General features: G+C 48.9%; 1 protein-coding gene across 1 annotated transcript in view; it reads right to left on the reverse strand.

Moving 5' to 3' along the window:
- LRRC75B (leucine rich repeat containing 75B) overlaps positions 1–7760 on the reverse strand; it is a gene marked incomplete at its 5' end in the record, with an annotated part of 15004 nt that extends 7244 nt beyond the window's left edge. Inside the window, 2 exons of the mRNA XM_010133850.1 lie at positions 4400–4512; positions 7632–7760. Coding sequence (XP_010132152.1) covers positions 4400–4512; positions 7632–7760 — 242 coding nt within the window. The remainder of the gene's footprint in view (positions 1–4399; positions 4513–7631) is intronic.
- Between the last annotated feature and the right edge of the window lie 4493 nt (positions 7761–12253).

Below are 12253 nucleotides of genomic sequence, written 5' to 3' on the forward strand. Positions count from 1 at the left end.
GTGCCTATTTACCCTGTTGCATAAGGGTGACATGAAGCTGTAGTTAATATTCACCTCATGCCATGTGTAGGCTAGGATCTAATCTGCCAGAGCCGTCATCTGCAGCCCTGAGTGATGTTTTCCAATGAAAAAGAAAATTCAAAGCCCTTTAGAGCTGCTTCCTTGCAGTCTTCTAGACACAAGTGCTTTCACTGCATTTTAAAAGTGCATCTAATGCCGCAGTGTCTGAGCAATGCACATCAATAACAGAAACAGAGCAATGAGCCCTGAAAGGATACTCTGTTCTTCACCCAGTTTTGGATTAGCCAAGATGAAATGCACTCAGATGAGCAAAGTAAAACTGCAGTGAGACTTGTGAAAAGGAGAGCCCAGGTGTGCGCAGTTGAGGAGTTACCAACTCCATGCATGTAGCTGCCTTTGCTCTTCCATAACCAATTTCTGTGTGGAGAGGCTGGGTGGTTTGGTTTTTTTTGTGCCAGGGACACCTTGCTGGTAAAGATCATTCTGTGTGTACTGCCTGTATGTTTTGTGGATTCAGGTTTGATCCTTTTCACTCAAAGGAAGCAGTTACCCTGAAGGAGCCAGCTCTGGGGATGATGCAAGTGGAAGATACCTAAGGTTCTCTGACATGGCTTTGCTAAGACAGCTCAGTTGTAATCCACGTCTTCCTGATTGCAGAACTGGGCTGCCATACAGCTCTCTAAAGAAGGCTCCCTTCATCTGGTGCCCTTCTCCCCCTCCACGCTGAACTGCAGTCCAGTGTGGCTTTGCCCTCAAAAAGTAATACACCCCCTGAATTTGGGGATGCAGATGGTGGCACTTGCACTAGAACATGTAGTTCTGTGGTCCTGAATTAAGGAAGCCTCAAGACTTCTGAAAATAAGAATTAATAACATCTAAAAATTCTGCATCTGTCAAAATACCACAGAAGGCGTGTTGATAGCCTATGTCTGCAGAGAGAAGCACTTCTTAATCCATTACTCTTTACACTGTAAACATCAATTTAACCAGAAAGTGAAGCTGAAGTTATGCAACACTCCAGAATATATTCTGCTCATTCTGAGTGATCTATACAACTGTAAGATGGTGCTAAAACTGAATTCCCATTAGGATACAACAGACTGTGGAAATGTTATCCTACAGCTTTTTAGTTTTTAATTTCAAAACCCCAGCAAATCCCCCAAGAGCTCACCTTTCCTGTTTGGTTGGCAGCCAACTCAAGCAGGGTCAGCTGTAAGGTGGGGTGCAGGTTGCTGACTGGAAGCTGCAGACCTGAGACAGGATTTTGCAGGAAAGGAGAACTGAACCCCTTGCTTTTGATGAGGCAAACCTGTCTGAGTACCTCCTGGGCAGCTGAAGGAGTCTCTTTGGGTTACTGCACAGCTGGGATGCTGCTAACCCTTCATTGTGCAAGGCAGACAGCCACTGTCAAGAACCCACAGGCATGGATGCAGAGGGCAAACTGCCTCCTAGCATCACCTTTGACAGTTTATTCAAGTGGAGAAACCAGACACAGCCTGGGCTGGATCTCTCCTACTTGCTTCAGCTGCTGTTGCACTGAGTCCACTGTGCCACAATTAGCTTTCTCCTTCACACTTCTGCATTCTTCTTCTGCTTCTGGTCTGGGGCATTCAGCTGAAATAGCACGTGGCCTGACTTCTCTCCCAGACACGGGGCCAGGTGCCACATTCCAGTCACTTCTGTAAGTAGCTCTGCAGAGGAATGGCTGAACAGGATAAACTGCAGGCCGCTGTGTCCTGTTGCTAGGCAGGTTTGGGGTTAAGGAGGTCTAGAGGAACATACCTGTGTGTCTGCAGGTTCCCACATTTGCTGCTTTGCTAGCTTAGTCTATTTGTGAATATTTAGTATCTGGTTGTGCTCTCTAGCTGAAGACTGCTCCTGCTTGGTGGAAGTATGATTGGTTCTTAACAAAATTTACAGTTCCAGCTGTCCTGGCATTGCTGTGCATCGAAACAGGAGTGCTTGAAGAAATGCATCTTATCCCCTCTGCTTTATCACTTCATGGGTGGCTCAGGTTTATACTTGCTGGGTGCTTTGTGTCCCACTGAGAGTAGATGGGGATGTAACTACAGTTAATTTGTTTCTGACCTGCTGGTTTGCTGTTTGGGGAGGACCACCTAGTGTGTGACCTGACTCCAGTATTGCAGGTCCTTTCCACCTCCTGTAACACATCTCCGTAATGGCTCAAACATAATTAAAATCTGACAGATGCTCTAAGCTCTCTGTATGGCTGGGCTTGTTAATTATCTCCTGAACCCATCTGACATTCTGTCAGAAAGCAGAAATCCCATTTCAGAAGAGAACAAGGGAGGATCTGCATCAGCTTTGTGAAAACCAGAAGCCAAAGCCCAGGAGACTGCAAAAGTGAGAGGAGAATTCAGTTCCTGAGTGTGGTTTCAATGCACTGATTCCTCCCTGCTGTCCCAAATCCCCGCTAGATTTTAGAAATGCCTTCAAAGTATTGCTGCTACACCCATGGTTTTTATGGGACTTTGAAGGCGAGAAGAGCACAGGCTCAGAGACTATAGTAAAATACTCCCACTAGCAGACAGAGGGAAGTGGAGAACTCAGATCAGGTAAAAACAGCCTGCCTGGACAAAATTAGACCCTGCTATCTCCAGATATTTCTTGCCTTCCCAGCATCCATTTTCTTGCAGCAGCTTCAGATGCCAACTCTGCAGGTGCTTTTTGCCGCAAACGGCAAACCAGTTTCTTCTCAGTCTTAAAAGGAAGCTATGCTGTTTAATATTTAATTGGAATTATTTTGTGCCTTATGTAACACCTTGGGGCTGGGCCTGGCTGCCAGGCAGGACCACCCATTTTAGACCTACATTTCCCTCCATCACACATTGCTTGCTGCCCTCTCCCTGCTTGTGCTCACAGATGCTCCCAGAGCTCTTACTCGGGCCACAGACCTGCTCTCTGTGTCATTTGTAAGTGATGAGTTTGCAGCAGGTGGTTTTCTGCTCTCCCTGGGCTGTGCAATCAGAGGGGATGCCTCCAGTTTGACTCTCCAGTCTGGAGAAGAGTTTTGTTCTGCCTGCAAACGGGAGTGTGGGGACAGAGTTAGGTAGTGGCAGGGAGGGATTTTTCTCTTGGAAAACCAGACTGAGGCAAAAGGCAGCTTGGACAGGAATGGAGACAGCCGCCCTCTATAAAGCTCTCCCTGTCTCAAGCACTTTTTACCTTTAAGCCTCTCTGACTTGGGAGAGGGCAAGGACGAGGTCAGACCTGCTCTCTACACCCTGCATCTCTAGTGTTTTGCAAGATCCCGGGGTCTTGCAAATGGGAAAATGTCATCTAACTGAGAGGGTCTGGAAAAGGACTTGTTCTCCCTGCTTAGTCTTGATCTCTGCTGTGGTTCCCACCTGTGAATCAGCACCAGCAGTCCTGCCCTGTGAGGAGCTGAGGATGACAGCATTCAAACTCACAAGAGCACTCAGATTTGGTGGTGAAGGGCACTACAGGTATGAGAGGCAGACGGTAGAGATTTTATTAATAAAGATGGGGATCTGCCTCTCAACCAGAACGAAAGCTGTGATGAAAATGTGAATCTCCGCTGGAGATTTTGAGTTGCTGCACATGCATCAAAGACCCTGAAAGTCTCAGGAAAGCCCAAAGCCATTCTCAGAATGCTGCCAATTTTGCATTTCATTTTTATCCAATCTTGCATTTATTCCTGTGCAGCTAACAGGGCTGACATGAGCTCTTTTCTTAGTCACTGCTCTGTCTTCAGCAGTGGTGATCTGTGTCACAGGAAGAGGCTTTGCTCAAAAAAAATGAGGAGAGAAGAGTGTGGGTTTAAGAGAAGTAGGGATTGCTCTTTATCTGGATAGAAAGCCAGGAAGTGTGAAGGAGAGAACAAGTGCCCATGTCTGAATACGTTTGTGGTAATGGAAAGCAGCTGCCATCTGGTAGCTGTCAGTGGCCAATGTGCTTTTGGTTGGGTTCCCTGCGTGTGAGGCTCTGCACCGTCTCCGGTCCTGGCAGAGAAGTGGGAGGGAAGTAAGGATGGTCACCTCTCTGACAGCGCCCCCAGGGTGGTTCCTGTTGAATACGATGATCAGGTTGTGGTAGTCTCTTGTAATGGAAGACCTTCCCCAGAGGCAGGGAAGTTATACTGGGATAGCCAAGGACAAAGTGGGATGCAGAGCTGGGGGCCAGGTCAGCTTGGCACGTGGGGGTGTGCGCATGGCTGCAGCTTTGGCCACGTTCCTGGGGGCAAACACCGTGCGAGCCCTACTGGGAGGGCTGCCAGTCCTGCCTTTCTCTGAGAAGGGGAGCAGTGGCAGACTGGGGTGGTGCTTGGCTGCAGCACAGTTTCTCCTGGCAGATCCCCCTCAGTGCCCATCCGCATTGTCCCTGCCAGGCTGCTTACCACATCTGGGACTTCCTCCGGGGCATGCCGTGCCGGTGCCATTTTGAGTGGGGGGTTAGGTGATAAATCAGCTGCCTGCAGATCCTGTCCGAGGATTTCCAGGGGTCATATTCCTGAAAGCAAAGGGACATCTTAGGCTCTGCTGCACCATGGCAGAACAGGAGGCAAGGGGGAGGACAAAGGAACAGAGGCGGTAGTGGAGCAGGGGCATGTATATAAGGGAGTGGATGAAGAGAGGGTGAAAGAGGAATGGCAAGAAGGCTTGAGATACCTCTGACACATGCCATCTCCTGAGGCAGAGGAGGAGCAGTAAGAGCTCTGGACTGCTGGGAAGGACCCCAGCCCAGCCAACGTGTTCCTACCCAGAGCAGGGCTATTTCACATCCTACTGAGGAGCAAGCGGAGCTCAGAAGAGGGAGATATTTTCTAGAGCTGTGACAGGGGGTCTGGCTCTAGGCCAGGCAACAGCCAGCAAGGCCAGGGGTGTCTGACAATGCGAGAAAGGCTCTTTGCAGGGACCTCCTACACCAGTTTCTTCAAAAGATTTCCATTTCAAAAAAGCCCCGTGTAAGGACAGGGTGGGTGTCCCAGCTCCTTACTGTGGTATCCTCAGCAGCACCCATCTCCAGCTGTGCAGACAAGCTGCCAACCCTTTGCATTACAGGACAGTGCTAAATAGCTATCAATCACCTTGCTGCCATGCTTCCCAAACTCTAACTGCGTACTGTCTCTGGACTGACTGTTTGTTACCCTGATGTGGGAAGTTCAGCAGTCAGCACCCTTGCCCCATCTGCAAGGTGCTTCTTGCTGGGAGAGATGTGCCCTGGCATATCCCTGCTCCTCCTGTGGCAGCATTGACTCTGTTCCCTCCTATGCTCCAGCTGTGAAGTGCTGGGATGGGGAACCAGCATGTTACTTCCTTGCAGTCCATTCTGCTCCTGGAGGTTTGACTTTGGGAGGTTCCCAATGCCAGCAGTTCCCTCCAGCCCCTGGAGTAACTTATCAGGAAGAGATGGCAACAAGATGGTTGCTACCTTCCTGGGTTTACTTTTGCATGTGTTCTCTATCGCCCTGACTTTGAACAACACCTCTCTTCCTCTGGTGAAGCAGAATGGAGAATGGCAGCTGCTGAAGGCTGGGATTTCTGTCCCCTCTAGCATATCTTCCAAATGCTGACAGACACCTGCATTTCCATTCCTCAGCCCTCCAGCATGGTCCAATATGTGCATTCAGGGATTTGGTAGGTAAACACATAGTAAAGCTGTCAGCGAATATGCTAATTTATTCTTTATTGCAAATGGTTCAAGTGCTGTACTGTGGGCCAACAGCTGCACTGTGACTTTCCTCAGCAGTCACTGAATCAGCTGAATTCTCCAGGGATGTGCTGCTAGCATGTGGCTGTTCTGCTGTGCCAAGTGGAGAGGGATCCCAGCCTCAGTGCTCAGCTGAGCATGCCCTGATCCCTGTCCCAGCTGCCCTAGACGCCCCACAGGGACTGGCCTGTACCCTTGGGTTAGGTGCCTAGGTAGCAGACTACCACTGTGCTGGCAAGGCTGCAGCTGGCACCCTGCTGTCACCTACAACAGCAAACCTTTCCAAGTGGGTGCACGTGCACACAAGGCTTCAGTACAGAAGCTGGCACAATGCTCTGCAAGCTTTTGTTGGCTCACAGCTGAGAATTACCCTCCTGTTCCTTCCCATGTCCTCACTGATTTAATTTCCACTGACAGACTGGGAATTGCATTCAGCCTGTTTGCCTGTAACACAGTTACACCCACCAGATGCTCAGCCAGGGTCAGGGAGCGGACGTGGTCTGCTGTTAATGCTGCGCAGGGTGCTGGTGCTGTAGGGTACTGAGCCTGTCCAACCCCTTAATTAAACTCCTGCTGGCTTTGAGGAGCAGCTTAAGTACTCAACATCTTCCTTAGGAATGAGGAAAGTCTCATCTAGGTAATAGTACCTGTGTCAGTGCAGATAAGCACGTGCATCTGTAAGACATGAAAATAGAAGGGGGGGTATACGCATGTGTATAAAAATTGCAGTGTGTTGTCTGCTAGGCAAGTGGGCACTGGAGTAGGGTAAAGTCCCCTCATGCTGCTTCCTCTGAAGGGCACTGCACAGCATCACACTGGGGATGGACTGGTTGAACAGCTGGAGACAACGTCAAGTGAAATGAGGTACTACTACTGCAACTCACCTCCTTCCCCTTTAATTTTTGTGCAAATTTTATAAGCATCTATACTTGAAAAGACTTTTTTTTTTCAGGTTGCATTGCAGCCCAATGATGATGATTAAACTTAGGCTAAATGTAGTTTGTCTGTTGAGACCTGACTGGTTAACTGTTAGCAGAGGGCCTCAGGAGATGACAGAACAAGGTCAGAAATACCACTAATCTCCACCACGCATTCAGTGTATTCCCTAGGGTGCCGCTATTTGCTCTGAGAGGGGTGTACTTTATATCTCTCTTTGAGTAACAGAATTCACTCTATTGCTCTCCTTATAAAGCAAACATGACAGTTGCCAAGCTTGATGAGCAAATGGATGCGCTGCAAATCCAAGTGTCTGTGGCAGCAAAGGGTAACAGAAGTGGATGCTGGTGTTGCAGTGGGACTGTGGCATCTGTGACATTTGGCTGCACTCAGCCTTGCCTTTCTTTGTCTCTGCTCTCATTCGCTGAAGGAAGGTGCTGGAGCAGTGCAGAGATACTGTGCTTCTTGAACCCCAAGTTGCAATGCATTCCTACAGCACCATTCTTTACTCCAGGATCTGGGAGGTTACGGGGGGATGGGTTAGGGTCGTGAGGTATGGCAAAGGGCCTGGGAAGAGAGAAGTGGTTCTCCTCCTCCTGCAGAGGCACGAAGACCTCTGTTCCTCTCTGGAACCCCATAAGCTAGCTGCTCTGAACCTCTGGGGCATACTAGTGAATATGGCACCACCCTTCACCCCATATACTTTTATCTGGCTTGTGCCCTGTCGTCAAGTTTACTATTGGCACAACAAGTAAATTCCTGATTTCTGTGCACATAACCATCCCTTCCTTCAGTTGCATTCATGTTCTAAGGTAGTTTTAACTGATTTCTACAGAAATATGCACAGCAATCTATATGCTACCACTCCAAGGGCTTACACTAGCTGGTTCCAAAGGATTGCAGAGCACCAGCCACCCCATTTGGGCTCTCTTTGTATCAGTGCTATGTCACAAAGTATTCACTGAGCTGAGGGAAGGGTTCACCTTTTTGGGACACTGCAGATCTCTAGCGAGGCTCATCAGCAAGTCATGGGAGATGGGATCCACCAAGTTGAGGAAAGTTGCATTTTTGTAGAGTACTTCATTGAGGAATGTTCCCTCCAGTCCCAGGTCCTACAAGAAAATAAGACAGTCAGATACAGGGGGCTTCCTTGGAGCTACAACCATGAGGTATTTTGAAACCAGAAAGTAAATCCAATGAGGTACCAACTGGTTGCTCAACAGAGGAAACTATCCAACAAAGGTGGAGCAGCTGTGTCTGACCCAGCATTACTGTGACAGTGGAAGTGGACAGCCAGAGAGCTGAATGAGGTACAGTGTTAACTGAACTAATCAGTCTAGGGACTGACCACCTTGTTTCCACCTGCCACAGGAAGATGAGAGTGGTATCATTTCCAGTTCGACTGGAGCCCAGAGAAAATAAGCTCCAGAGAAACTCACAGTTTTGTCAGCTTCTATGCGTGGATCTGCTGAAGAAGCTGAGCAGGAAGGCTGGCTCTAAACCTGCTTCTGCAATCTGAGATTTTTTGGAAGAATCAAACCATTTGCAGGTATTTAGATACTGTCAAACACCCTAGTGGTGGCTGGCTGAGCAGAAGTTCTGCCCATCAGTATGAGTTTAGCTGTGCTTTGAATTTCTCAGTAAGCACTAATCTCTGTCTTTTGGATATAATAGTAAATTTATAGGTAGCTCTATATGACAGTCATTTGGAGTCCTCTTTCCATCTTCCTACAGTGTGAGCTAGGGTAACATCTCTGGTCCATGCGACTTTCCTGCATGGACCAGGGTATGGTCGCACCTTTGGACATGCAGGAAGAAACATCAGCATCCTGGGAAGCAAAAAGCCTCCCCAGGAGCCAAATGGGTGATACTGCAAAGAACTGGGCTGTTTCTTGCTAGAGGAAAGCTAAGATATAATATATGACACAGTTATTACAATTGGGAGCTACTGCAGAGCTGAGGGGGGAGGAGGGGGGAAGCATCCAGGAAAGAGAGACCTCATGAAAATATTCTGAGATCTGAAAAAAAAAAACCCTAGAAGTAGAAATGCAGCACAAAAAAAGCTCCCTAATAGGGATAGTGCTGGGTTTGATTCAGATGATAAGGAGGACACAGTTGAGGAAGGATACAAGTCCTATGCCCATTCTGTATGCTGCTGCTGCCAGAAGAAATGAATAAGCAAATGGGTGCCCCATATGTTCGTGCTGCTCGACTGAATGCGTGCTTCAGGCACCATCCAGTGAAAGATGTGCTGAGAGCTCAAGAAAGAGAGAGACCAAAAAAAAAAAAAAGGCGCTGGGTGTATGCAGGGATCCAGCAGGGATGGAGCAGGGCTGGCAGAGGTTTGGGATCGTAACCCTACCAGCAATGAAAGCCAGTGCCCTATCCATGCTCTCCTGCTCTGGATATGCTTGGATCAAGCAGAGAGCACAATATCAGAGATCCTGGCTACAGATCTGGTGGAGAAAGGGAGAATAAATCAAATGCTTTACAGGCTTGACGCTGTGTGTGTGTACACAGATCATACCCTTAAGGAACCAAGGAACCCAAGCAGTGGGTCAGTCCTGGAGGACAGATAGCCATAGACACAGCTGGATGTGGGCCAGGAGCCTCCCAAGGCATCGTGCCAATGTCTCCCTTAACCATAAGGCTTCAGGGAAATGGAGCCTCCTACGCCAAGTGTAATATGCACAGATGAAGAAAGCTGCCGAGAGGATGGCATGGCTGGGCATGCAGCAGTGGATGTCAAAGCAGTAATTAAACTCCTCCAGTTGGAGCTATACCGTTAAGATGAATCTGCGCTCCCGTTATAAATCCTGCCTGCGAGGGTTTTATAAATAATATAGCTGTAAATAGTCGCTCCACATTGATAGCCCATGAATTCTTAACCATGGGGCATTTTTCTGGTTCATCTTACTTATTTCCCTCCCTCTCATTTCCTGGAAAATTTTGTACCACCTAAAGGGTGGCTGCAGACAGCAGAATATTTTAAGTCTTGCCAGTTCAGTTGGCTTAGTTATCTTAAAAATGACAGTTGGCCATTGTGTCAGCACAGGGAAATCAGATTGTGCCAGACTTTTTACTGGTTTAAGTCTCATGCCTCTCCTGGCTTCAGCTGAGCCATGCCCACTTAGACCAGCAGGAAAGCTGGTCTGTCTTTAGCAGGTGGGTATTTCTGAGGCTGGTAAGATGATGCGCAGTGCAGCTGTCCAGGTGGTCCTGTGCAAAGCAGGTGTAGGTGGCTGCACACCTGTGGTTTGCAGCTGTTTGCTGTGCACTCTTCTGAAATGCAGGAATCTTGCATCTCTTTTAGTGGATCTGCTTCTGCCTGGCTTGCTTTTGCTTTATGACACCCTCTTGACATCCCTGGAGCAGTTCGCAGCCCTTTGGAGTCTGCGCACTGCAGTTCACAAAATGTTGCGACATACAGTCATATGCTGTGGGATGCACCTGCGGGGCTGGACGAGCTCTGTGTCTGCCAGGAACTGCATGCTGCCTTGCAGCAGGGGACCGTGTCCTCCGGTCTGGCTGAGTGTGTCTGCTCACTTGAGGAGGCTGCAATTCCAGTCCCACCATTGCTCTGCCTTCTCTGGGGTGTTTGCACCGTGGCCCAGTGGTGAGGTATATGGTGCTAAATAGCCTCACTGTCCACTAGAGTGAACATGGTGTCTCTCTTTTTACAGGTGACAAACAGACCCTCACCTGGGACACGTTAATTGGTGACTCCTGAGAGTGTGTTACTGCCAAGGTAAGCCAGTGTGTGTGATGAAGGACATGCTGGGGACTGAGCTAAGGGCTGAATTTAGTTGAGGAGTAAGGGAAATATCTAAGTGAGAAAAAAGGCTGATCATAGTACTCTTTGAAGCTGACATTGAACACGTGAGGAGGGCTGGTCCTGGTTACATGACCCCAGACTGGGTGACAGTTGTGTTCGGTTGTTAAAGAGTGTGGTGCATGTTAGTGGTGTAGCCCTCTGTCTCTGAAATCTCTGAGCACACAATGAACCAGAGACTTCAGGGTGGTGTTGGATGGGTTCCTGTCTCACTTGGCGGAGGAAGGCTGTGTTGTGACTACAGAATGCATGTCCCACTGCTCTGTCATGAGCAGATGAACAGAGGGTCACTGTTTCAACACAGGCAGAGATGAGGACCGGGAATAAAAAAGGAACTGGAAAGGCAGTAGACAAAATGTGAGTGTTCAGGACATGGTAATTCTCAGTGCTGATATGGGGAAGCCAAGTGTTTAACCATTCCTGAAAGGAGCTGGCAGGCTGCATTGAAAGGAGGGCTTTGAAATGACCCTCCATTCCAGATGGCCCCGTGATTTAGCATTCAAACCCTGCCTGTTCACAGATGGACCTTCTGGAGACCTCCAAGGTCTGTGGAGGATTTCAGTGCTTCAGTTTCAAGGAAGGGTGCTGAGCACTATAGGAAATGACATTCTGTAGTTCTGGCCTCTGGCATCCCCCATAAAAGTCTGTTCACGTTACATCATCGTGTTCATGAAATCAGTGGTTGCCTCTTTTTCTTCACAAGCTTTTTGTAACAGTGCCTTTCCAAACCTACCTTTGAAACCTTACTCAACCCTTGTCTGCCACACCAGCGCACACACACAGGCTTTCTGCTGAGGGTTTACTGTCTATACGTGTGGTGAGAAGAGTGTTTGTGATGCTGGTAAGAATCCTCATGTGAACACTAAGGCAGTGCACAGGAAAAACAGAGGTGTAATTTTTGGTCCTGTAAATTCGTACTCATGAGTGTACAACTTGCTGGAGCTTGGGGCATTGACCACCACCGTTTGATGTGTTGTAAAACCCAGGACGCTCATAGCAGAGAGTGCTGTTAATGCAGCTCCCTGCAGCTGGCAGTATGGCTGTACAAGTATCCCAGCAAGTCCCTGCTCTAACACACTCACACCTAAAGGTTACTTGTCACTATGATGAGAAACTCATTATGTTCCCAAGATGAAGTAGGTTCTTATCTAATGAAGCAACATGATAAACTAGGAACTGATGGTGTTTTATGTCCAAATCAGAGGGAGGATTTGTCCTGTGTGCTTCTGATTGCAGAGTTGCCTGCAGTTTGGGGGAGCTGAGTTTGCCTGGACAGTGATGGTAGTAGCATTGAGCGATGGAGAAGATGGCTCTGTTCCAGCAGCAGGGCTCTGTCCTCAGCATCAGTTTGGCACCACACTGTCTGCACACTGGCTTTTCTATTCCTGAATGGTGGCAGACAGAAACAAGCTCCCACTGATGGATACACTGACCCCTTTACCTCTCCTCTCAGCCTAAACTGTGCCAGAGGTCCTCTCCACCACCATTCTGCTTTCTTCCAAAGTCAGATCTTGTCTAGCCTGGCTGAGTGGATGTAATGGGATGTGGTGGCAGTGGCCTTTCTCTGGGGGTTATCGATCCTGAGCGTACCCAGGGGCTGGCATGGAGGGGTGTGGACGGGGAGAGCTGAGGCTTGGACACGCCTTTCCCTGCGTGCAGCACAGCCCTCCGACCAGCTCCCTCCCAGCCCCTCTCTCTCCCTGTCCCCAGGCAGCTCGGCCAGGTGCCCCTCGCCCGGGCGGGGACACGGGGAGGTGGCAGGGAGCAAGAGCG

Source organism: Buceros rhinoceros, unplaced genomic scaffold (genome assembly GCF_000710305.1).
Source record: "Buceros rhinoceros silvestris isolate BGI_N320 unplaced genomic scaffold, ASM71030v1 scaffold24333, whole genome shotgun sequence".
In the NCBI taxonomy this organism is placed as follows: Eukaryota; Metazoa; Chordata; class Aves; order Bucerotiformes; family Bucerotidae; genus Buceros; species Buceros rhinoceros.